This window comes from Chaetodon trifascialis, chromosome 3 (assembly GCF_039877785.1).
Source record: "Chaetodon trifascialis isolate fChaTrf1 chromosome 3, fChaTrf1.hap1, whole genome shotgun sequence".
Classification (NCBI taxonomy): domain Eukaryota; kingdom Metazoa; phylum Chordata; class Actinopteri; order Chaetodontiformes; family Chaetodontidae; genus Chaetodon; species Chaetodon trifascialis.
This window is the reverse complement of record NC_092058.1, coordinates 13,959,857-13,981,564: the sequence shown is the minus strand read 5'-3', so window position 1 is coordinate 13,981,564 and position 21,708 is coordinate 13,959,857. Positions and strand designations below refer to the sequence as shown.

The 21,708-nt window shown below is 41.4% G+C and overlaps 1 protein-coding gene across 1 annotated transcript; it reads right to left on the bottom strand.

Moving 5' to 3' along the window:
* Positions 1 to 692: 692 nt before the first annotated feature.
* On the bottom strand, positions 693 to 20,532 carry camk1a (calcium/calmodulin-dependent protein kinase Ia). Its single transcript, XM_070959637.1, has 12 exons — positions 20,025 to 20,532; positions 18,371 to 18,489; positions 9,115 to 9,246; positions 8,060 to 8,134; positions 7,193 to 7,331; positions 6,986 to 7,112; positions 6,631 to 6,706; positions 6,438 to 6,550; positions 6,279 to 6,357; positions 5,251 to 5,338; positions 4,883 to 5,060; positions 693 to 3,283 (listed from the first exon to the last, which is right to left on the bottom strand). The coding sequence occupies exons 2-12, from the start codon at positions 18,454 to 18,456 to the stop codon at positions 3,180 to 3,182; spliced, it is 1,197 nt and encodes a 398-aa protein (XP_070815738.1). The 5' UTR covers positions 18,457 to 18,489; positions 20,025 to 20,532; the 3' UTR covers positions 693 to 3,179.
* Between the last annotated feature and the right edge of the window lie 1,176 nt (positions 20,533 to 21,708).

Here is a 21,708-nt window from a genome sequence, read left to right as displayed (position 1 = left end):
TTTGACTGCACAGTTTTATAGTATACCGTATACTGGTATATTCAGGTCTGTGGTATCAAGAGGACACAAATGATATGACTGATGTCAACACTGAGAATTATTCTAATTCTGTTGTCTCTTTTGTGCACCCTTTAGTAATATTTACCTTAAAAAATATATTTAGCTATGTGTTCCCACAAATTAAACCTGCAGACAAAGTGAAAAAGTTCATGTCAACATTCGTTCGATTATGAAGGACGTGTGTTATCTGAGGAGAAGACTTCTTCTGGAAAACAATAGAACAAATAAATCTTATGAAATGATAATGATTCGTTTGCATGTGTACCAGAAAAATTAAGATAATATTTACCTTTAAGAATTCTGTAAATAGACTGATGCCAACAGCTATATCTCATAATATAATCCATAACAGTGACATATATGACATAACAGTTCAGTGTGGTAATGTTTGAGGCTGTAGTTTACAGTGGTGTTATTTGGGCTGCACTACCTTATGTTCATTGTTTCCATTGTATCTTTGAAATCACTGGTTTTGCATGTTACTCACTGGGTATGACAATAGAGGGAACAAGAAGCCTAGTTAATAAAGTAGTAAAGAGGTCAAATAAATCGAGTACACATGCTTAAAAATCAGCAAGCTGTCAGCGCACGTGTAAAAATAGAGCTATTGTATGACGACAGAACACACAATGCATAGACAAGGAAGTTTTATTTCATTTCCTGCAATCTTATCTCAGTGGGTACAAATCAATGTATTGTCTTACATCTTGTTCAATAACCCATGATGCATTGCATCCATACATTTGTAGCTCAAAACAGCTTTTACAAAAAAAGGATATACAATATATACTTATATTTATATATATATAATATACACGTGTTTCTTTATGCATTTAGATGTGTTTGTAATGGGTAAAATAAGCTTTAAAAAAACACAGCCAAGTGGAAACAAATCCCAGGAAAGGTTCAACATAAGATCATTACCAAACAAAGAATAGCCAGATTATCAAAGTCATCAACATTGGCTATCTTACAGTTAACATGAAGCCCTTCACACACAGTTTGCATATTTTCCACGATTACAGTCATGTAAATCCAGAGTGATGGCCTTATTTTACTGCACTATGGACCTGAAAGTATCAATGACAGAACGAGGAACCACTTTTATGCAGCCAATTTTTTTTATGAGTCAGTTAGCTATCTCTACAGCTAACGACTGTTAACATGGCATTATGTCATGGCATACCTTAAATTAATAATGGTATGGTATGATTAATATCAGAATTAAAGTGTTTTCAGCCTATTGTCGCAGAAAGAGTCTAATTTTTGCCAAAACATTGCCGGCCTTCATCTGAGTCGCAACAAATCTGAATCTACAGTAAAATATTCCCTCCTACTGTATGGCTTTAGCACTGCAGTTCATCTCCTCAGGGGGGCAAGAGTCGAGCTTGCACACTGAAGGCTGTTCCCTTGGCAGACAGGTGACGTTTCAAACCCAGTGAAATATATATATATATTTTTATTTATTTATTTATTTATTTTTTCCATGTTTTGCACCGTGGCTGGCACCTGTGTAAAATGAAGTATATTTTTTTCAGCCTGTGTCTGGGGATCAGATGGGGATAAACAGCTTCTACAATAAGCGACGGCAAGAAAACAGACCGGAAAAAAAAAAATGTTTGAGTTGAAACTGAACGTAGTACAGGAGAAATGTCACTCAGGTAGACTTGGCCTTCATAGTCAATGCAAATGATAAGTCCACTGTGCTGTGTTGTACTTTGTCAACATTACTTCTGGTGTTACTCACTTCACATTATATAGCTCAAAATTACAGTATTACATCATTTTTCAATACAACAGAGTAATAATAATCATGTGTGTTTATACTAATTGATCATCATTCATGTAAACATATTTAACCAGGTCATGCAAACAGTAGACCAAAACTTCTTCCACTAGAGGTGCACAGCACAGAGCAGGCGGAGCGCCCAGACTGAGATCCCTCCAACTCAGCGTGAGACCCAGAGACTGACAGCAGGCGGGTATTTCGACACTTGCTCGAAACAGAACAGGGCGGATGAGCGTGACGGAGGATTCTCAACATAATTTTCACCATCAAAATAACTCCTCCTAACATGACGGTCAGTAATTCAGGGACTTGCGGGGATCTCAGTTTGAGCCTCGGATAACAGAACAGCCATAAAACAAACAAAAAAAAAAGTGTCTCCTTTTGATATTCATACATTGTCGATGTTTTCCCCAACAGAAGCATGCAGACACTCCAGGTCAGAACCACTCTTCACAAACCCAGTCTGAGCCAGAATATAGAGTCCATAGCCCCCAGAATCACCTTCCAAAAAAAGGCTTTAAACAAAAGCAGTAAATACTTAGAAAAGGACAGAAACACTTCATATGAGAAATAAGACAGAGTGATCGAACTGAACAAATGGGCAGGTGGCATCGGCAGTGTGAAGACAAGCCATGAGATTAACTCTAGTCAACTAACTGGCTACTTGGTCAGTGACTGGACTGAGTCACATCGATGGGGAAAGAGTGTAAAGACATGCAGGAGTAGCTTTCGGTAGTCTCCCCCTCGAGAAAGCTTTTTCTTTGTGCCCTGTCTGGCCAGATTTTTGGAGAAAGCTGCCAGTAATGTAGCGCGTGTGAGCCAGATGGATGTAGACAGACAGTAACTGCGGTTAGAGGTAGATGTGAGAGATAATGTGAGAACAAAAAGAATGGAGAGGACTGCCTTTAGGCCGCTGGCTCATCTTTGATTGAGACTCAAGAGGCTTGGCTCTTTCCTGAAGCCAACATCCAGAACCACTTCCTGTAATGCACACACTGCCGGATGACCACTGTCTGCTACAGCTGCACAAAGGACAACTACGTGTTAGGTTGCTTGGGGGTTTATTTCAGGATGATCAGGCCCTTCCTTTAATCCACTGTGACTAGGAGCAGCCTTGCTTTCTGTTCTGCAACAAAGTTAAAAAAGTGTGGGGGTTTTTTTGTTTTTGTTTTTTTTTCGGACAAAGACTTACAGGATGTTTCTCCACACTGTGACAGTGACCTGCTCGCTGTGGATGTACTCTGGTGGACACTGCCTGATAACTACTCTGCATTCCTGGCCAGACTGGGCGGGCGGGCTCTGGGCGCTCCATGACAATGGGAGGTTGTGCTCAGACGCGACTGGCTGGCCTGCAGCAGTAGGTGCAGCTTCTCAGGCTGTCCCGATCCGTGCTGCCCTCAGTGCTTCCACGACGGCCGTCCTCGTAGTGGGACACTGGAGAGAAGAGCAAAACAGAAAACGTGTGAAGTTAAATGGGAAATTCTGGTATCAACTATTGACTATGGGTTATGACTTGCACACACCACCTCCTTTTCAGAGATACAGGAACTCTAACAGCAAGTCAAAGCTTTCCTAAAGCTTTCCTAATAAACACAGAAGTCATTCCAAACGCTTATTTAGTTTCGCCAAAAGTAAACGGCTCCCTGGATTCGATACTGTTTCTAACTGCATAGGGATCTACTACTGGGGTGACCAGCCGGCAAACCAAACAGCTGCCTTGTCATCTGCACACTCTGGTTTGTTTGCAAGTGCCAGGCTGTGAGTCAAAGTCAATTTAGCGCGTCTGCATACTAGAGAAGTAGTAGCAAACAAGAGAAGATTGAAGAGGGGAGAAGACTGTCATCTTCTAAAGAAATTCAAGAAAACTAAGTGCAAATGCTGGGCAGCAGACTACTACGAGGACGGTTAAGAGTGTCCTCACAGGTCTGATTGCCATTGCTTCACCACCTCAAAATCAACTGGAAAAAAAGCCTTGAAGTGGATCAAATGGTCAGCTGTCTGCATGCTAAGCAACAGTAATACATTTCTAAACATTAAAAGATCATTTGCAAGATGGCTAACCATGCTGCTAGCTTGGTTAGCCAGCTGGATGTCCTGAGTTAATCACCATGAAGTTCATCAAAAATAGCCAAACCTTGGTGCTAATTTATGTTTTTACATTCAGTAACCAGAGTTTGAAACGATTCATGTAAAACGTGTTTATTCGAAAGCTTTAGGAGGCGTGCACTGCTTGTCCTGATAGGCCTATACTCTTTTTTTGCTGGGAGTCCCATTTCCCAAATCTCTGACTTGGCAAAGTGTAAAGTTGGCAAGTTAAAACTGCCAGAATTATGAAAATAAGACCCAGGTTGGAAAATAACAACTTAACTGAGGATTCAGGAGCAACGTCGTGTCTCAGCTTAGCCTCTAATCACCTGTCAGTCCTACTTAGTGTATACCTAGTTGACCCATCTTTTCTTATTTGTCTCAGTTTTCTCTTCTCTTGCCATCATCCGCTCACTTCCCTCCTTTCATCCCTGCCATTTTTACATTCATACTCCTCCCATCTTCTCCTTCTCTGGGTGCCGTCTGAGGCTCAAACTTGGACGACATTGCCTGAGGCTGATGCACGCTCACTCAGTCTTCTCCTTTTCCGCCTTCTACACATTTGTCTGAGACAAGGCTAAGCCCGAGTCCATTCATGCCACATGGGATATATGGTGAGACAAGGAGAGTCCTCACTATTTGCAAGCTTTCATGTCGCAGGACAGCTCAAAACAACGGCACAAGAGGGTTACAATACTGTGATTTACAATGTAGCACTAGGTTTGTCAAATTTTTCATTTGACTTTACTGGCGGACATGAATGCTATGTACAAGTTTAGAAATCATAATTAAATTAACGGCATAAGTTCATCCCCTTTCACACATAAATCCATCCTCTATATCTATTACTACTATCATACATCACTGAATCCATACTGTGGCATAAGTGAAGTGAGACACAGGTCTGACAGAGAGCGTTCATTCGTTCACTGTGAACTGATGACTTACAGCTCTCCTCCTCCCCATTCCCCAAATCGTCTTCCTCTTCCTCCTCCTCCTCATCCTCCTCTGGTAGCAGATGTCCATGGCAGGGACTGGTGGGAGTAATCTGACTGGGTCCCTCGAGACTGGTGCCCAGCTGCAACTTCCGCATGTGGCGCACCACCGCTGTGGCATTAAATGCTTGCTACGTGGAGAGAGAGAGAGAGAGAGAGAGAGAGAGAGAGAGAGAGAGAGAGAGAGAGAGAGAGAGAGAGAGAGAGAGAGAGAGAAGATAAAGGGTGTGTGTCTGACAGCTACTGAGGGAGAAAAACAGCAAAGGCGAACCAAATGTACTCTGCCAGTCTTAATACTGTTGATTCAGCCAAGACACTGACCTTCCATTTACTTTTGGCAAAGTTCTTCTTGATCTGGGCGCTGACAGATTCGTGGATATTCTTGTCCAAAGCTGTGTCTCCACAGATCCTGCAAAGTCAACAGGAATTAGACAACAATTAGACAGGCAGTTGAGGAGCCTGAGGAGTGCATATTCATTAGTGTCATTGGTTGATTAGTACATGAAACAAAAATAATTGGCAGCAGTTTTGATAATTGATGAATTCCAATCATTTTTCAAGTAAAAATGCCAAATATAAGACGGTTCCAGCTTCTCAAACATGAAGATCTGATACATGTCTGTGTGATATGAATGTTTTTGAATGTGTCACCTTCGTCTCTGGGAAATTCAAATATGCATTTTTCATTACTTTCCGACATTAATCGTTTAATCACTTAAAAATTCATCAACAAATTAATAAATAGTGAAAACAGTTGGTAGCTGCAGCACTACAGTCGATTATTTTGAGGAGTTAATACATTTTTTATGCAAAGATGTAAAAAAAACATCTTTAAATTGCTTTTTTTGGTTGACTGACTGTCCACATCCCAAAAATGATTAATTTACCAAAATATGAAACAAGTAAAAGCTGCACATCCTCGCCTGGAGCGTCAGAACGTTTGGTGCTTTTTCTTGATAAATGTCTTAAAAAAATGATTATATGATCAAAGTTGTTGGTGGTTAAAAGAAGAGAAACAGTTTGCAAAGAGTGCTTTTCAGTTTGGGGATCCAAATAGTTTAGAACTGGTGAAGAAGTCGGAGGCACTCAAGAAGGTAGTGAACTAAAAAGCCTTTGATAACACGTGGCCATTAATTAAAATACAGGTTAGCACGTCTACATGTTTCAGCCATTAAGTTCTACGTCAGGGAAAGTTACTGTTGGATAATTTGAGTTCAAATGAAATGACATTGTTAAATTCTTCAGCTCCTTCAATCAACTCACTGACAAACAGTCAGAATACCATCAATAAATACTGACAGAGATGAGCATGAATGTATTTCTTCAGAGCAGTCTTTTGGTTTTCTTACCATGGATGCTGGAGCGCCTGCTCACACGTATATCTCTTCAGAGGCTCTTTCTCCATCAGGTGACAGATGAAGTCTTTGGCTGCAAACAGAAATGTAGCTCATGTTGTAACAGTTTGATCAGTTTTCACTGCTGCAGATACTTTTAGTAACAGGGAGTACCTGAATCTGAGATGTCATCCCAGTACGGAGAGTCAAATTCATACTCTGCTTTCAGAATCTGCTCAAATAACTTGGCATCGTTTTCATCGTAAAACGGAGGATATCCACATAACCTGAGGGATGTGGGAACACATTCAGTACTAGAAAACAGGCGCGTCACATACTCGTCAGTGATGAATGAGGTCGGACTTACAGAATATAAGAAATAACTCCTATGGACCAGCAGTCCACGGCTTTGCTGTACGGCTTCTGAGCGAGCACCTCAGGAGCTGCGGAACGCACCCATTGAGGAAAACCGGAAAACACACGACAGGGCAGTGAGAACGAATTCAAGTGATCTTGACCTTTCAGCGATAGCATGTGATCTGGCAGGTCGCGTTAAACAGGTAGAGAGCACTTCTGAAACACTTGTAGTTGCCTCAGTAGTGGATGAAAGAGCCTCTTGTAACGCAGTGAATGAAGAGGGGATATCAGCTGAAACAGTGCTCGCATGAAAGAGAGGGGGGAGATGAGGAGAAACTGGCTGACCAGAGAAATAAATGCCTCACCCACATATCCAGGGGTACCGCAGGCGGTGGACATGACGCTGCCCGCTCCCTCGATCTTTGACAGGCCGAAGTCACTGATCATAATCTTGGAGTCCTCGTCCATACTGTAATACAGCAAATTCTCCGGCTGCAGAGAACAAGACGAAAGATTGAATTTTGCAAATGAGGGAAAGGGCCGATATTTCTGCTGTCCCTGAGCAATAATACCTTCAAGTCTCTGTGGACGATCCCCATGTCGTGGAGGTATTTGACAGCATCCAAGATCTGGTGGATGAGCTGGCTGGCATCTCTCTCTGTGTAGAAACCTTTCTCCACAATCCTGTCGAACAACTCACCTCCAGATACCCTGAAAGGTGAAAATCGTGGAAAGAAAGGTTAAAGAGTCTTTTAAAGAGGCTTTGTGAAGACATGAATAATAGAAGGTTTGTATTGAGTTCAGCCTGCAGCTTTTATCGTTATTGTAATAAAAACATTAAAACCTCATGTTGTGCAGCCTAATACTGGTCAAAACACAGACCTTTGTTCTTTGAATGAATATTAATTCCTTTAAATCATTAAAAAAATACAAATTATACATAATACATCTAGAATATTTGGTTCAGTTCTAAGATAATAAAAGTCTTGATTATGCTCAATCTTTCAGTTGATACAGACCATATATGATGTACATATATGTGATATATATGAATATATGAGGCTAGAATGTGGAATAAGATGATTTTACATGTTTAAAGCTATTTGAGGGGAAAACTGTGTGTTAACTTAAAGCTAATGAATAAAATGACACTTAAAAAAAGTTCCCAGATCCTATGGTGACATTCTGAAATGTTTTATTTTGTTGCCCAAAACCTAAATTAATTCATTTTACATTTATGTTAAACAGAGAAAAACAGAAAATAAGCCCATCTGATATCCTGAACTAGAGGACGTTTGGCATTTTTGCTTCAGAAAGTGCTGATTAATTTTCTGTGAATCAGCAAACCGATGAAGCTGATCATTGTTTCACAGTAAAAACTACCTGCTAAATGCTTTCTGTCATTTAACTGTGTGAGATAAAGAGGAAGGAGAACTCACAGCTGCATGACCAGATATAGATGGGATGTACTTTCAAAGATGTCCTCCAGGGAAACGATGTTGGGGTGCTTGATTCTGAGGAAGATAAACGGACAGAAATCATCAGATAGGATGCAGCATGCATTTTCAGTTCAGCCACATTTCTCTAACACTTCCCGTCAATTGGTCACCAGATGGCATTCTTGCTGCATAATTGAAATTTAGGGCGATCTGCTGTCTCTTTGCATCAGGCAGCGCTACAGTAAACTGGCATCAAACCTGTGTGTTTGCCCTGAAAGACAAATTGGGAAAGCCGCTCAGATCAAACACATGATGCCGTACAAATGACAACGACATGCGTCTGCAGCTTCAAGCTTTAACGAGGAACAGCTGTGGAGAGTACAGGGTGTGACACAGTGACTATAACAAATGTTAGTCTCTCTCTCTCTCTCTCTCTCTCTCTCTCACACACACACACACACACAGACACACAGTGAACTGCATCATTTATTGTTATGAACCAGCAGACAGTCGAGCATCTCTCTTGGCTTTCAAGGAGAGTCGAGAGCTCGTCGCTGTAACACATCGGCAGCTGAGAGGAGCTAATGTGACTTTCAGCAGAAACAGAGACCCCCTCTGCGTTTTTTCAGCCTTTTTGAAACTTTCTCTCTCATTTATCCGATGGTGACTTGAAGTATTTGGCCAAACTCCACTCCTCCCATTTTTCCGTGTTTCCCTCCTATCATACCCTACCCCCTCTCTGCACGTCTCCACCCTCCATGTCTCTTTCTCTTTCTTCAGTACACGGCTGCGGGGAACTCCACACCATCTCCGCCTCTGTGTGCTGTTGCCCTGGCAACAGGGACACTAAAAATAGGTCTATCTTCTTTACTCCTGACATTTCCGGTGCACAATCCTACTGTTTCTACTGACACCATGCATTTAGTCACCCATTCAATTGACCCCTTGCATATAATCTGCATCTGCACATAGATTGCTGTAAGATGCTGCTCTGGCTAATTCCTGGCACCGGACACCAAACCGCCGCTGACACATCACGAGGAACTTGACCTCACCTGTGTAGTACCGCAATCTCATTTTCAATGTTGTTCTCTTTCCCTTCCAACGCTTTCTTGGGGATGCACTTGATGGCCACCAGCCTCTGAGTCCTCTTCTCCTCTGCTAGAACCACCTCGGAGAAAGCTCCCCTAAAACAGAAGCACGCAAATGTATGCACGCATTAGAGAAAGAAAGAGAAATGTGTGGGAGTGTGAGGTGAAGTGGACAAGATCGGAGAGCTGAAGTAGGATTCAGTCTTCTTACGCTATGGGCCATAATGGATGGAAGGTGGTGCACAAAAGATGGTACTAACGAGACAGTATTCAGAGTATTCAGAGCTTTTAATGCAGATCGTTTTTTAAATCAGTGCAAAAGTGCGTTTTTGGTTGATTCCCCCACTAAAATAAAGCCCAGTTATAAGATCTAGTTGTGGCCTCCTAAAAACTGTCTCTGGACTAACCACAACACCAGAGCCTTTTAGAAAGATCTCAAAATACCCCACATTCAGTCATGTGTGTGTGTGTGTGTGTGTGTGTGTGTGTGTGTGTGTGTGTGTGTGTGTGTGTGTGTGTGTGTGTGTGTGTGTGTGTGTGTTAGATGAATAATTCAAAACAGTGACATTGCCGAGAGGTTTTGGGGCTGAGCTCAGGAGGCGAGGTGAACAGTCACATACAGACATTTATAGTAATATCAGTTGCTTTTAGAAAAGAGAAACTATTTTTAATCCGTTCAATAATAGATACAGTAAATGTAGTGCGGCTGTTTCTGAGGGAGACTAGACTGCATTATGGATTATGGTGATGGTGAGAAAGAGAATAGTGTGTATTTACACAGTCTCCCCACAGGAGCGTGGGAGGGAGCTCAGGAGGCCTGAACGCACCAACATTGTTAGCAACCGCAGGGATCCTTTACATGCGTGTGAAACAGTACTGTCATGCAATACACAATGGAAGTTCACTGTTCATGCTTTAGCAAATACTCCCTCTGCTTTCCCGGCTGTCACACTGTGGAGCACACGAGGAGCCACTTAAGTCTGCAACCTTGAATAAAAGGGTGCAGACTTCACAGTGGTGATGCAGCAAAAGAAACCATGTAATACACTTTCTGTTTATTCTGCATCTAATGCTTATTCATAGTTAATTACAGAGCCAAAGAGTTATTGTGCAAGCTGACCTTCTCTCAGTAACCCGCCCTCCCAATGTTATCATGTCATAATAAATACTCAGTGTGGACCTGCAGTAATCCTTGAGATGGCTTTGCACCGTGGCCATCTTGTGCTCAACGAACCAGCGCGGCAGAAACGTTTGCATAGTGAAGCCGACGCACACGAGGAGGCGCGATCCTCACACACATCTCCGGTTTCATTTTCATTTTCAAAAGTCCTTAAAATAATCTCAAAGTGAAATCACATAAAGCTCAAATTCTCATCGACCCATAAAAGCATTTTAATGTGTTTAAGTCTGCAGCTTTTCCAGCCAGGCTTTCCTCAGAGGGTCCAGAGCGTTAAACTTCTATGAACGGTGAGTAATAATCTATTTAACCTTACTGGATGTTTAAAATAGAAGGGTCAAAGAGTCAAGACAGGGAGACAGATGGGGATGACTCTAAAAAGCTTTGTTTGTTAAAGGGCTGCAACTAATGATTATTTTAGCAATGCAGAATTTTTGTCTATTAAATATTAGAAAATAGTAAAAAATGCCTGTCATTGTTTCCCAGAACCCAAGGTGGGGGTCTTCAAAATGTCTCGTTTTGTCAGACCAACAATGTAAAATCCAAAGATATTCAGCTCACAATGACAGAAAACAGAGAAAAGCAGCAATTAATCACACTTGAGAAGATGGAAGTAGAGAATATTTGGCTTTTTTTTTTTAATTCAGTCACATTTGATTATCAAAATAGTTGCCAGTTGACTATTCAATTACTCACCTAATCATTTTCGCTCTAGCTGGTTAGCTTCATCAATCAATCTAAGACAAGGAAACACGGCCTCAACCAGTTATTATAAAAATAGTGCTGAGCAGCAACGTGGCGCAATGAGAGCAATGCAATCCTCAAAACTAAGGAACCAGAACATTGTTTTTTCTATGTAACAGATCCCACCCACACAGCGAAATAATAACGGTAGCAGCAGTGTCAGTAAAGTAACAGGATCTGTTATTTTCACCGCTCCTATTGTCAGATTTGTCAGCTGGCGAGATGAGTTTGACGCTGTTTCTCCCGAGACAAGAAACAATATTATTAGATTGAAAGATGCCATTTAGTGTAATTTATGATCTACTCATATTAAGTTAAATTCAAACTCTTTGTGACCTAATCCATGATTTATCTGCTGCTCCCAAAAAGAAAAAAAATGCTTGCACACACAGTTTTCTGCTGTCGCCGCGAGACACTTTGTAATTAACCATCCAGTTGCTAATTTCTACTTGGAGACATAGTAGGGGTGGGCTCTCAGGGGGTTTGGGAAGAGGAACAGTAGAGAGAAGAAGGGAGGGAGCTACTGTAGCTGTTTTTCTGAACCGATAGCGAATGTGTAAGTTTTAACATTAGACAGCTGTGAAATGAGATGGAAGAAAAATCTAGTTTATTGTCCAGCGTAATAAATTTCAGTTTGTTCACTCTCAGATTACGGAACAGTTTCTTTATTCCACCAGCAGCTAGCAACAGACCACTGAAATCTTGACACATCATTTTATCTATTTTATGCCAGTAAATAAGCCTGGCATGCACATTAACTTGTGGCTGACAAATTGAAATAATTAAGTTTCATATGAGTCATTAGTCTCTGGACTCATAGATGACGCTCGGCTGTTTTTGTGCACATGAAGAAGACCATCATAGCATATTTTTAGACATTTGTGCAGATAAACTACGCCTCAGATAGATAGATAGATAGATAGATAGATAGATAGATAGATAGATAGATAGATAGATAGATAGATAGATAGATAGATAGATAGATAGATAGATAGATAGATAGATAGATAGATAGATAGATGAAGCGTGACATTAAAGCTCATGTCTGGCGATCATGAATCTGTAGCAGAGTGATGGTGTCTGCCCCAAAGCCATCAACACAACATGAACACCACAGCATGGGTCACACATACGCAAACACACATGCACACACACACACACACACACACACACACACACACACACACACACACACACACACACACACACACACACACACACACACGAGTTCTTGAAGACACTGTAAGCCCAGCTGTCCATGAGGGAAAATATTGATTCACACATTCTCATATCACTGTCAGCGTCTCGCAGTGCTTTCCCTATGATAAGTGTGCCCTTACTGCCGTCTTCCATGTCCTTGCAGCTCCACCTGACAATTTACCATGATGAATTTTAATGACAGGCTGTTGGTTAACTAAGCAAAAAGACAGCTCCACTGTAAGGTGCAGATGCAACCTCTTTGAGCTGCAATATGTGAATATTATATTGCATTTCTGCCATGAAATTCCCCTAAAACCTATACATTGGTCTTTTAACTGCAAATCCTTTGTAAATGTAGGTATGCCTTAATTTCTTTAATTGCTTTAAGTAACCAACGAGTAAATATCCACATAATGAAAACTGACATTATAACTAGTCTTGAGCTTATGAAGAGAAGGTGAAACCAGGACTGGGACTGTAAAGCCCAGTGATTACTAGCAAGTTTCACCATGTTGCACCAGTCAAACATAAAAGATGTCTCAGCTGGTAAATCCTGTAGCAATGGTCATCAAGCAGCATCCGTGGCAGCGTCCAATCAGAGAGCATCGGACAGTGTAGGCAAGGAAGTCCACTACTGCATGGAGCCAGTGGCAAGACACATAATAATGTAGACTTGTATTCTTGGTAAAAGTGCACCATTACAATCTATTTGGTGTGCAAGGTGTACTAAATATCCACATCATAAGTTCAATTAGCTCGTCTAGTCCCTCCAAGCAGGCCTAACATTGTGTTTTTATTGTTGCAGCAGACAAACTGTTGTGTCAGCCATCAGCTTTGCTCCGGTTTGACAGTAACTAACTACACGATCGAGAGTGTGATATAATTAAAGCCCTCTGCGCTCAAAATGATGGATGTGTGATGGATGTTTGCTGCAATGGCAAACGTTTTTTCCTGTTGTTTTAAAGATGCACCATCAATCAGGCGAGTCAGACCTGTTGCAGCTATGAGCATCCAGCAGTCTATCGATCTCACCTGATGCAAGCGCTGCCTTCCGGCCCAACATGCCTCCAAGTCCCAAAAAAAGCTTTCTCTTTTTAGCCTAATCCATTTTGTGCGTGTGCTGGTTGGATGTTTGTGTGTGTTTGAGACAAAAAGAGACAAGCAGATATATGAGGACATGGGCCTGTAGTACAATCCCAAACAATCTCCACGCTGATTCTTCCATCACTATGATGGAACTTTCTTCACATGAACGAGGCTTGGGACTGAGCCATTCACTAACAATTGTACAACTGTATATTTTCCATCTACTCTGCTAAAGTCATGTTTATGTCAAACCTCTTAACTCCTCTGCTCTTCTTTATAAACAAAGCAACCAGTGCAAGTACTTTCAAACAGTGTTTAGTGCTGCATAGTCACAGTATTTATACTCCTACACATTATCCCCCTGGACTGCACAAGTAATTCTTAAACTGGCCTGCCGCATATCTAGTATCTTTGTCTCTTCTTCAAGGGCATATGACATTTAAAGTTCATGTTATTGTTATCCTTTGTTGTATCACATGCCAAATATGCCATGCCAATATATGGATTTCAGAGTCTTCTATAAATGGCATTTATATACAACTCATTAGCAACAGCAAATCCATTTTGAGGGAAACATAATGGCATCTGAATTACATTTTCTATAACCACAATAGGGAATCATTGTTAAATAAAATACTTTGCAAGTCACAAAGATGTTGATATTGAACATATGTTTAATGACCATGTAATGCACTATTCGCTCAAAGTGAGAACAGCATTATTCAACTTTTTATGGTTTCATCTAGGACTTGCTCATGGTCTGTTTCAATACAGGAAAAGTCAGCAGGCATCAGAATCTATCCCTAACCTTAACCAGAGTGCTTTGGTTGCCAAACCAAACAACAGACTGGAGGCAAAACTTGGATTCTGGTGTCACTGTCCTGCACTTTGTACGTCCTCCATCCACCCTGACCATCCCCCAGCGACTCCACCACATTATATAATGTGTTATTTTTCATTCGCTGAAATAAACGTTGATTCTGAACATAATCTGGGTCGTGATTATGTTCGTCAGCACAATGTTAATTATGCATGCAAATTATTCGTATATAAACATAAATTCTAGGAGACAGGGTTGATGTTTCAACAATGAATCATTATGAAAGGGGTGTTGTACTGCTGCTCCAACTGAGAATCAACACCAAATTCTGCAGCTCTTTGCAGGTTTCCATCATCATGCATGCATCGTGTTAATATTTTGTTACGTGAATGGTTGTGTGGTGGAGTGATGTAGAAAGGTAGTACTCCGCTGCGGATGCTTGGCACTGTTTACTGCTGTGTTGTTGTCTGAAATCATTCTGTTAACGGGCCCCATGCTCTTCATTTCTGTCAGATAAGCTGCCAGCTTGCAGGGCTGTCTCTGTCCACAGGACTCATAAACTCAACTTACTGTATACTTCAGTATCACTGCTCGTAAGCCTGTAAGTCTCGCCCCAACATCCTATTTCATACACACATCAAACTCAATCAAGCAGATCTCCAACTATGAGACATTTAATCAAACTGTAAAAGAAAAGACGTCCATGAAAGTCAGACTTGACACAGACGCTGCTTCTAGTAATTACACTGATTACAACAATATCCTATGACAACTACAGTGATGGGTGAGCTGCTCTACTCTCTCCCCCGCCATCTACAGTCTCTGGCAAAAACTATGTAAAGACGTCTTCCAGATCTCATTCAGCTCATCCTCTGTAAATGACATTATTATATGTTAATGAGTATAACAAAAGTCAAAACACATACGAACAAACAGTTGACAGACACGATAGCTGCCGAGTGGGTGGATTTTTTTCATCTGCCACCTTGAGGACAGCTTGTCCTGAAGTGGACTTCAAACAGAGGTAGAACTGTGAGGATTAGCAGGATCTGAATATAATATTTCAACATAAATCAATTAACTTCACACACCGAATTCCTGGATAAAGCTCCTCTGTAATCTTCTCTCCAAGCATAAGGAGCTTTCCGTCAACACATTAATTCTGCCCTCTGCCAGGTCCAGCTATAATGACAGGAGGGAAAGGATATTACAGCCCCCCGCCTTCCCATTTTTTTCTGAAATATGGGAACATGCTATCCTGGCGATTCACTCTTTCAATCCTTGTTACATAACCCTTAATATCATACTTGAAATTACAATCACTGTTTTAAGTTCCTTGCGAGTCTTAGTGGAATCATAACAGAAGCTATCAGCATTTAGCAGCAGTCATGAATTCTCAAATGTACAAACTGCCAGTCAAAGTGCGTTTCATACAGCACGCAGAGCTTTGAGACACAGTCTGGTGGAGACTTATTTGACGTCCTCCTACAGCACTCGACGCAACCAGACAGCCTTATCATCTTCCCACTGCTATTTCACTTTTTTGGATGTGAACCAGAGTTGCGCAGTCATTAAAATCTGATTCCGTGCAGCCTTTCTGGGGAAGCAGGTGTGATTCCAAGAAGAAGGAAAACAACCACACTCCATATGGCACGCTCGTGTCATCACAGGTGGACGTGAGCTAGGTCACTTGTACTTAGTTTGGGGGGGGGGGGGGAGAGGTGCCGCCCGACCATCTGGGCTCGATCCGGTCCCCCTGGAGAGTGCAGACACAGGTCTGTGTGAGTCCAGCCCTCACCATTACCAACTGCAAGGCAACCCTTACCCCACAGGTGGAAGATAAATTCAGCAGATTATTGCAAAATGAGGCATTAAATCAAAACGTAAACATAATCTGTTTGGGATTTCAGAGTATCCAGCAATAAGCAAACGCAATCAGGGTTAATGTAAAGGAAGCTGCCACCAGATTATTCAATATTCCTTTATTAGTCCCGTAAGGGGAAATTCCATCATATTACATCATATGCATTGGTAAGATGAGCTTGAACTTGACTTTTTCAGACAAATCAAGCTGCAGGAACAGGTTTATGTGATCTGCCATAAGCACAGGCGTGCTCTTGACTGCTTAAGAAATGGAGAGAAATAAATAAGCTGTTCTACTGTCTCTCACATCCCTGCGGACAGTCATCACATGAGCAGAGGAAGGTGCAGCTGATTCTGACACATTCAGAGAGAGACGGGTATTATTAAAAGATTACAGGTATCATCGGGTTTTGTCTTGTAATGTGTACGAACAAGTGGTGGGCAATAAAAGAAGCATTGAATTTAATTAGACTTTAGTTTCAGGGAAAGCAGAAGCTTTCACTGCTTTCATACAAAGAGAAAACTGCTTGTGCACTGTAAACGGCCTTGCATCCATTCAGGACTCTTCCCTCTCTCCTCACAACAAGAGAAGCCAGTCAGAGCTAACATGAAGGCCAAGCTGCCTTAATATCATTAGTCCTGTCATATCAGTCATGTGCATTCCACATTATGCACATATCTGTTATCTCTATGCTGGCCTGGCAGGATTGGCTGAGGGATTGTTGCTGTACAGTAAAGATAATTTGTGTGTAATGGTTAAAATAAAGTCCTCAGTGTGAATCTGCCATTAGCTGTCCAAGTCATATTGCTTGGACTCCATAAATCAGTGTTAAATTTGAAATGCACTAACTCACGTGCACAAATACTGACGTAAAGTCCACGGCAGGAAGAATAATGATGCTACTTTAGTAACAAACACACTCATATGCAACCATACACACATACCTGCACAGGCTTATTTACATGTGCAAATAAAACCCATGCATGTCAAACATGTAGACTGATTGCAGCTCTGGCTTTAACAGTGTCATTTTAAACTCATGGTCACCAACAGTCATGAAGACCAACTGCGAAAAATGTAAACTGTTTCCAAAATTAGATTCAGTTAAGTCTTTCATTATTTTATTTTCATATATTCTGCTGATTATCTTGCACTGACATTGAGCAGTCATACACATAAAACTTAACTGTAATCCATTTAACATGTTTTTGTGCTGCTCAGACGGAAGTCAGATGGGCCAGGGACATAATGTATCTTTGGATACTTTCAGGCGAGTGGGAAACAGTTGAGTCAGCGTCCAACGGTGGCCAACAACAACACAAGTTTGGGTCAAAATGGACATAAGTGTTAGGCACGTCCAAAATGTCAGTCAAGTTTCTTTGGAGACTCCAGGGTCAAGACTCAAACAGTGCAGCCCTGACAGCATGGACAGATGGAGGGAAAATGAGCGGTGGGTGACTTTTGACCCTTCTGTTTCTCCAACTCTCTGTACATTGTGTTACTTGCAAGTACCCATCAATCACAGCAGCCTACACAATGCAGCTTCATTTCATTTTGCCTCAAACTCTGGAAAGCTACTGCACTGCAAGATCTCAGTATTCAAAACAAGAAAAAAAAACAATAAAATAAACTAAATTATCTGTCAGCAGTACAGGAAAATTTCACTTACCACGATTTTTAAAACAAATGAAAAGAACTTATCTCAAAGACCCATAGTTATCTTAAAAGTAATGTGGCTGGACTAAAAATACATTCATGTCTGCACACAAACAAGTCTGACTTCATTAAAGCAGCTTTGTACTTGTCAGTGTTGATCAATCAGCTTTATAATTCTGGAAATTCTAGTTTCAAGCATTAAGTTACTCCAGAAATAATCACAGTAATAATCTCAGTAAGACAAGTGAAACTGTAGCTGCCCAGTAAGAATATAAATCTGGTCAGACAAAAAACACTAACATATATTACCTTTATTGAGCATATTTTTTGCCTGGCCCCATGCTTAATGCTTGAGAAGGTTTTTTTTTTGGGGGGGGGGGGGGGGTAATTTGATTTAAACACAATGTGATCCCTTTAAGAAAAGGAAAATCTCTGATACTAAAGACCAGTTTTGACAAAGGGCACACTCTAAGATAAGGCCTCTGGAGGAACCCTCATTTCATCCAAATCACCCAAAAACAAGCAAACGCAAAAGTTGCAGTATCCTGCAGGATACATGCTGAGGTGTTCAGGACCCTTGAGGGTCTGAGGCCATCGGTGCAGTTGCCCTTTTTGCCCCTTTGGTAATCCAGCCTCGCCCTGATAACAGCACAAAACTCTCAGTGCAACTCACGTTCCCAGCACTTCTTTGAAGTCATAATGTTCTTTGATGTCTGATGTCTTCTTTTTCCATCCATTTCCATCCTCTCCAAGAGGCATCCTACAACGCTGATCGGATTCGCCACACTACAGCTACAGGGCAGAAAGAACAGAGTAATAATAATAATAATAATAATAATAATAATAATAATAATAATAATAATAATAAAAAAACAGTGAATAGACTCAGAGTACATGCACCGTTAAGCTTTGCTGCACAGCATGTGGAATCAAACGGATGATCAGGACGACTGAGGTGAAGTGAACCAATGATACAATATATTGATGAGACCAGTGACTTTAAAAGAAAATAAGCTTTTAAGACAAAAAATCCATCACAGGCGACATGGTTTTTCACCGTGTTACGGTGAGTTTTTACTCTATTCCAAGCATCATTCCAGCAAACTGTGTGGAAATAATGGACAAGTCTTGAAATATTACACGACAATCAATAGGCATCCTCGCGCTGTTTGGTGTAGCTGATTATGAACTGAGTACTGAGACTGTGAGCGATATTCTGCCATCACTGTAACAGAATGTCCATTACAGTTTGTCTGACTGATGTGATTGCTGCATAAAGCCAATGAACAAACCACTGATTTTCCTGATTAAGTGTTGGGGTTACTGCAGCCCTTGCTTGCATTTTTAACACCACAAAGTTTGATTGGACTGAATGACAAGAAGGCGAGTTAGTGGCATGTTTCCTCTAATATGCATGAAGACTAATTAATAAGCTGAAGAAGTGCAATCAGAGTAAAAGACAGCACTGAAGCTGTAGGCCTGGCCTGCACTGCAGTGTCTTATATTTTAAATCTTTGCTCTTGTGTCATTCTTGATTTCACAAGGGAGAATAAATGAGACAGAAAACTTTTACAAGGCTGAAAGTGTTAATAGCAAATGAATAAGAACAAACACATCCACATAAATCAAGACAAAAATAAAGATGTGCCCGATGTGCCACAATAACTCCAGACTTCTTTGCTGACAACCGGCCAGACCACAATAAATAGCAACAAATAACAGCTTGAAAGTAGGACAAACAGTGCAGCAGAGACAATCGCAAGAAAGGGACCATCTAAGAAAACAAACGCATGGTTAATCGAGGCCGATACCAGCTGGGGGACCTGAGCTATATTTAACATCTGAGGCTATAAACAATTAGGTTGCTCTGAATTTTGTTAAGAAAAGATCCACAAATACAAGAGCTCTGGTCAAACTGTATTCCACCGAGAAACAATTGGCAACCTGCTCTGCATTAAGGCTGTAGGGCGTGAATGACAAGCGGGCGGATGAATGGGAATTTAAAAAACACAAATAAATAAACCGTTTTGCCGGTGCAATATGTCTGCAATACCGAATCCGAGTGTCGTGTTTGAGATCATGCATGTAGGCTGCAGAGAGAAAAGGCGATGTGGGTGTGCGAGCCGTGCTGCAGCGCTCAAGGGTACGGCAGTCAAAGGAAGGCAGCATCTTTGGGTGAAATCGGGAGGCTGCAGACATGCGACACGGAGGCGCACCGAAAGCTTTACAAGTTTTACTGCCGATGGAAAAACAAAAACCTGCACGGTTGATGAAGCGTTTCGGTGAACATGTAAGTGGGAAGAAAACACACACACACACACACATACCTAAATGGCGATCTGTGTTGCGCTGATGCGTTCTCCTTCCCTCTGGGAGCGATGTGGTTGCTGTGCTTGTGCGCAGCGCCGGGTCCGCTCAGACTTCTCCTGACGTCAAGAAAACCAGACGTCTGTGGACGTAGTGCAGCACAAAATCACTCACTGTTCTCTTAACAACGCGATCTGCGATTCACCTCATGATAGTCGAGCCGCCGTCTGTTCCATGCGAGCAGCTTGTCGGTGCATCTGCTTGTCATTTTCTGCGAGCTTCCCGCAGCGCACTTGGGAGCGCTCTCGCTGTGGAAGAGTATGCAGGCAATTTTAGATGCTTTTCAACGGAGGCATAACGTGTCACTGTGAATAATTTAGCATACAGCGCTGACGAGGCACACACATGTATAAAATAAAAGTTCAGAGTGAAAATATGCTGCAGAATGATGGAGGGCCAGTGCGCTTTTAAGTCGGTGAGCCTAATGTACACTTGCAGGGAACAGACGCCCTGATTTTCCTTAATCTTGAGGCAACGCCCTGCTTCTCTCTCACACATACCACCAACAATGTCACACTCAAGGGACCCTCCCTACAGTCCACCTGGACACCGGCTGTCAAGGGGCCCATCAGAGCTGTGGGGGCCCGGTCATCCTCTGTTGCAGAGTAGAGACAAATAAGAAAATACAGGAACACTTAGAACCAAACAGTGTACTCACTGTCTCTCTGATAGTCTCATCAAAAGTATAACAATCAGCTCAAGCCAAATTTCAATGCTGTGCTACTTGTTTCCACACTGTGTGTTCCTGCTTTGTGTACTCCCTCTTGTCAATCAGATGTTGTTAATGGAAGGGCTTTGATGGAGGAACTTCTTTTCACGTGAGTCCTGTATAACAACTAACTTGAACATACCACATGTTGAAGCTAAAGCTATTTCATCATGATGCAAACACAGATTATTTCTTCTTTCCCATCACTGAACCATCTAACCCCCATCTCACTCTCCAGTAATGGATTGAAGTGCACTTTTTCAAGACAAGCACAATAAAATTCACTGCCCTTTGCTGTGAAATAGGCAAACTAGTCTTCAGCAATAAGCCTACACCTCAACTAGGCGTCCACAGTGTTTGTCCAGTGATTCATTTGGATTACTTACTGGAGAGTGGGATAGGGGGTTCGTGTTACATGTGAATGAGCATGTTTTTATATGATGCTGGAGCTTAACTTGATTGAATACAAACAGGATCTACACTTCAGAGGTGATCTGTGTTAACATGTTCGGTGACTAATCTGCATACTCTAAGTAACACGGCTGTTTGATCATTAGTTTTGGATTATGCTCAAACCCATGAATTAGTTAGTTTGTTAGTTAGTACTCAACATTTAACTCATTTACCTCCCCTAGCTCCAGTCATCTGAAGTTTTTCTTTGTTCACTTTTGATAAATGATATATTAATATGACTATTACTGATCTGGTCAGGTGTTTTGTTTTACTGCATGTTTTTAGGCCAACATAGACCTTGTTTCATCCTAGGTCCTCACTCTATACACTGGTATACACAGGTTATCATTATTGTTGTGTAGCCAATTGTAAAATCTGACCCCAACAAATTTACACTGCTGTATAAAAATTAGGAGCACTCTTGTAGACTTGTGGGCCTATTAATATTACAAGAAATGATAATAGAAAGCTGTAATTATGTA

What these genes read in the sequence shown, in the direction of transcription:
- camk1a (XM_070959637.1), bottom strand. Translation starts at nt 18,456, where the DNA reads ATGCCTCTTGGAGAGGATGGAAATGGATGGAAAAAGAAGACATCAGAC. An exon ending in CTATATCTGGTCATGCAGCT is followed by an intron (nt 7,332 to 8,059) that starts GTGAGTTCTCCT and finishes TTCACCTTTCAG; the next exon opens with GGTATCTGGAGGTGAGTTGT. An exon ending in GGATGACATCTCAGATTCAG is followed by an intron (nt 6,358 to 6,437) that starts GTACTCCCTGTT and finishes TTCTGTTTGCAG; the next exon opens with CCAAAGACTTCATCTGTCAC.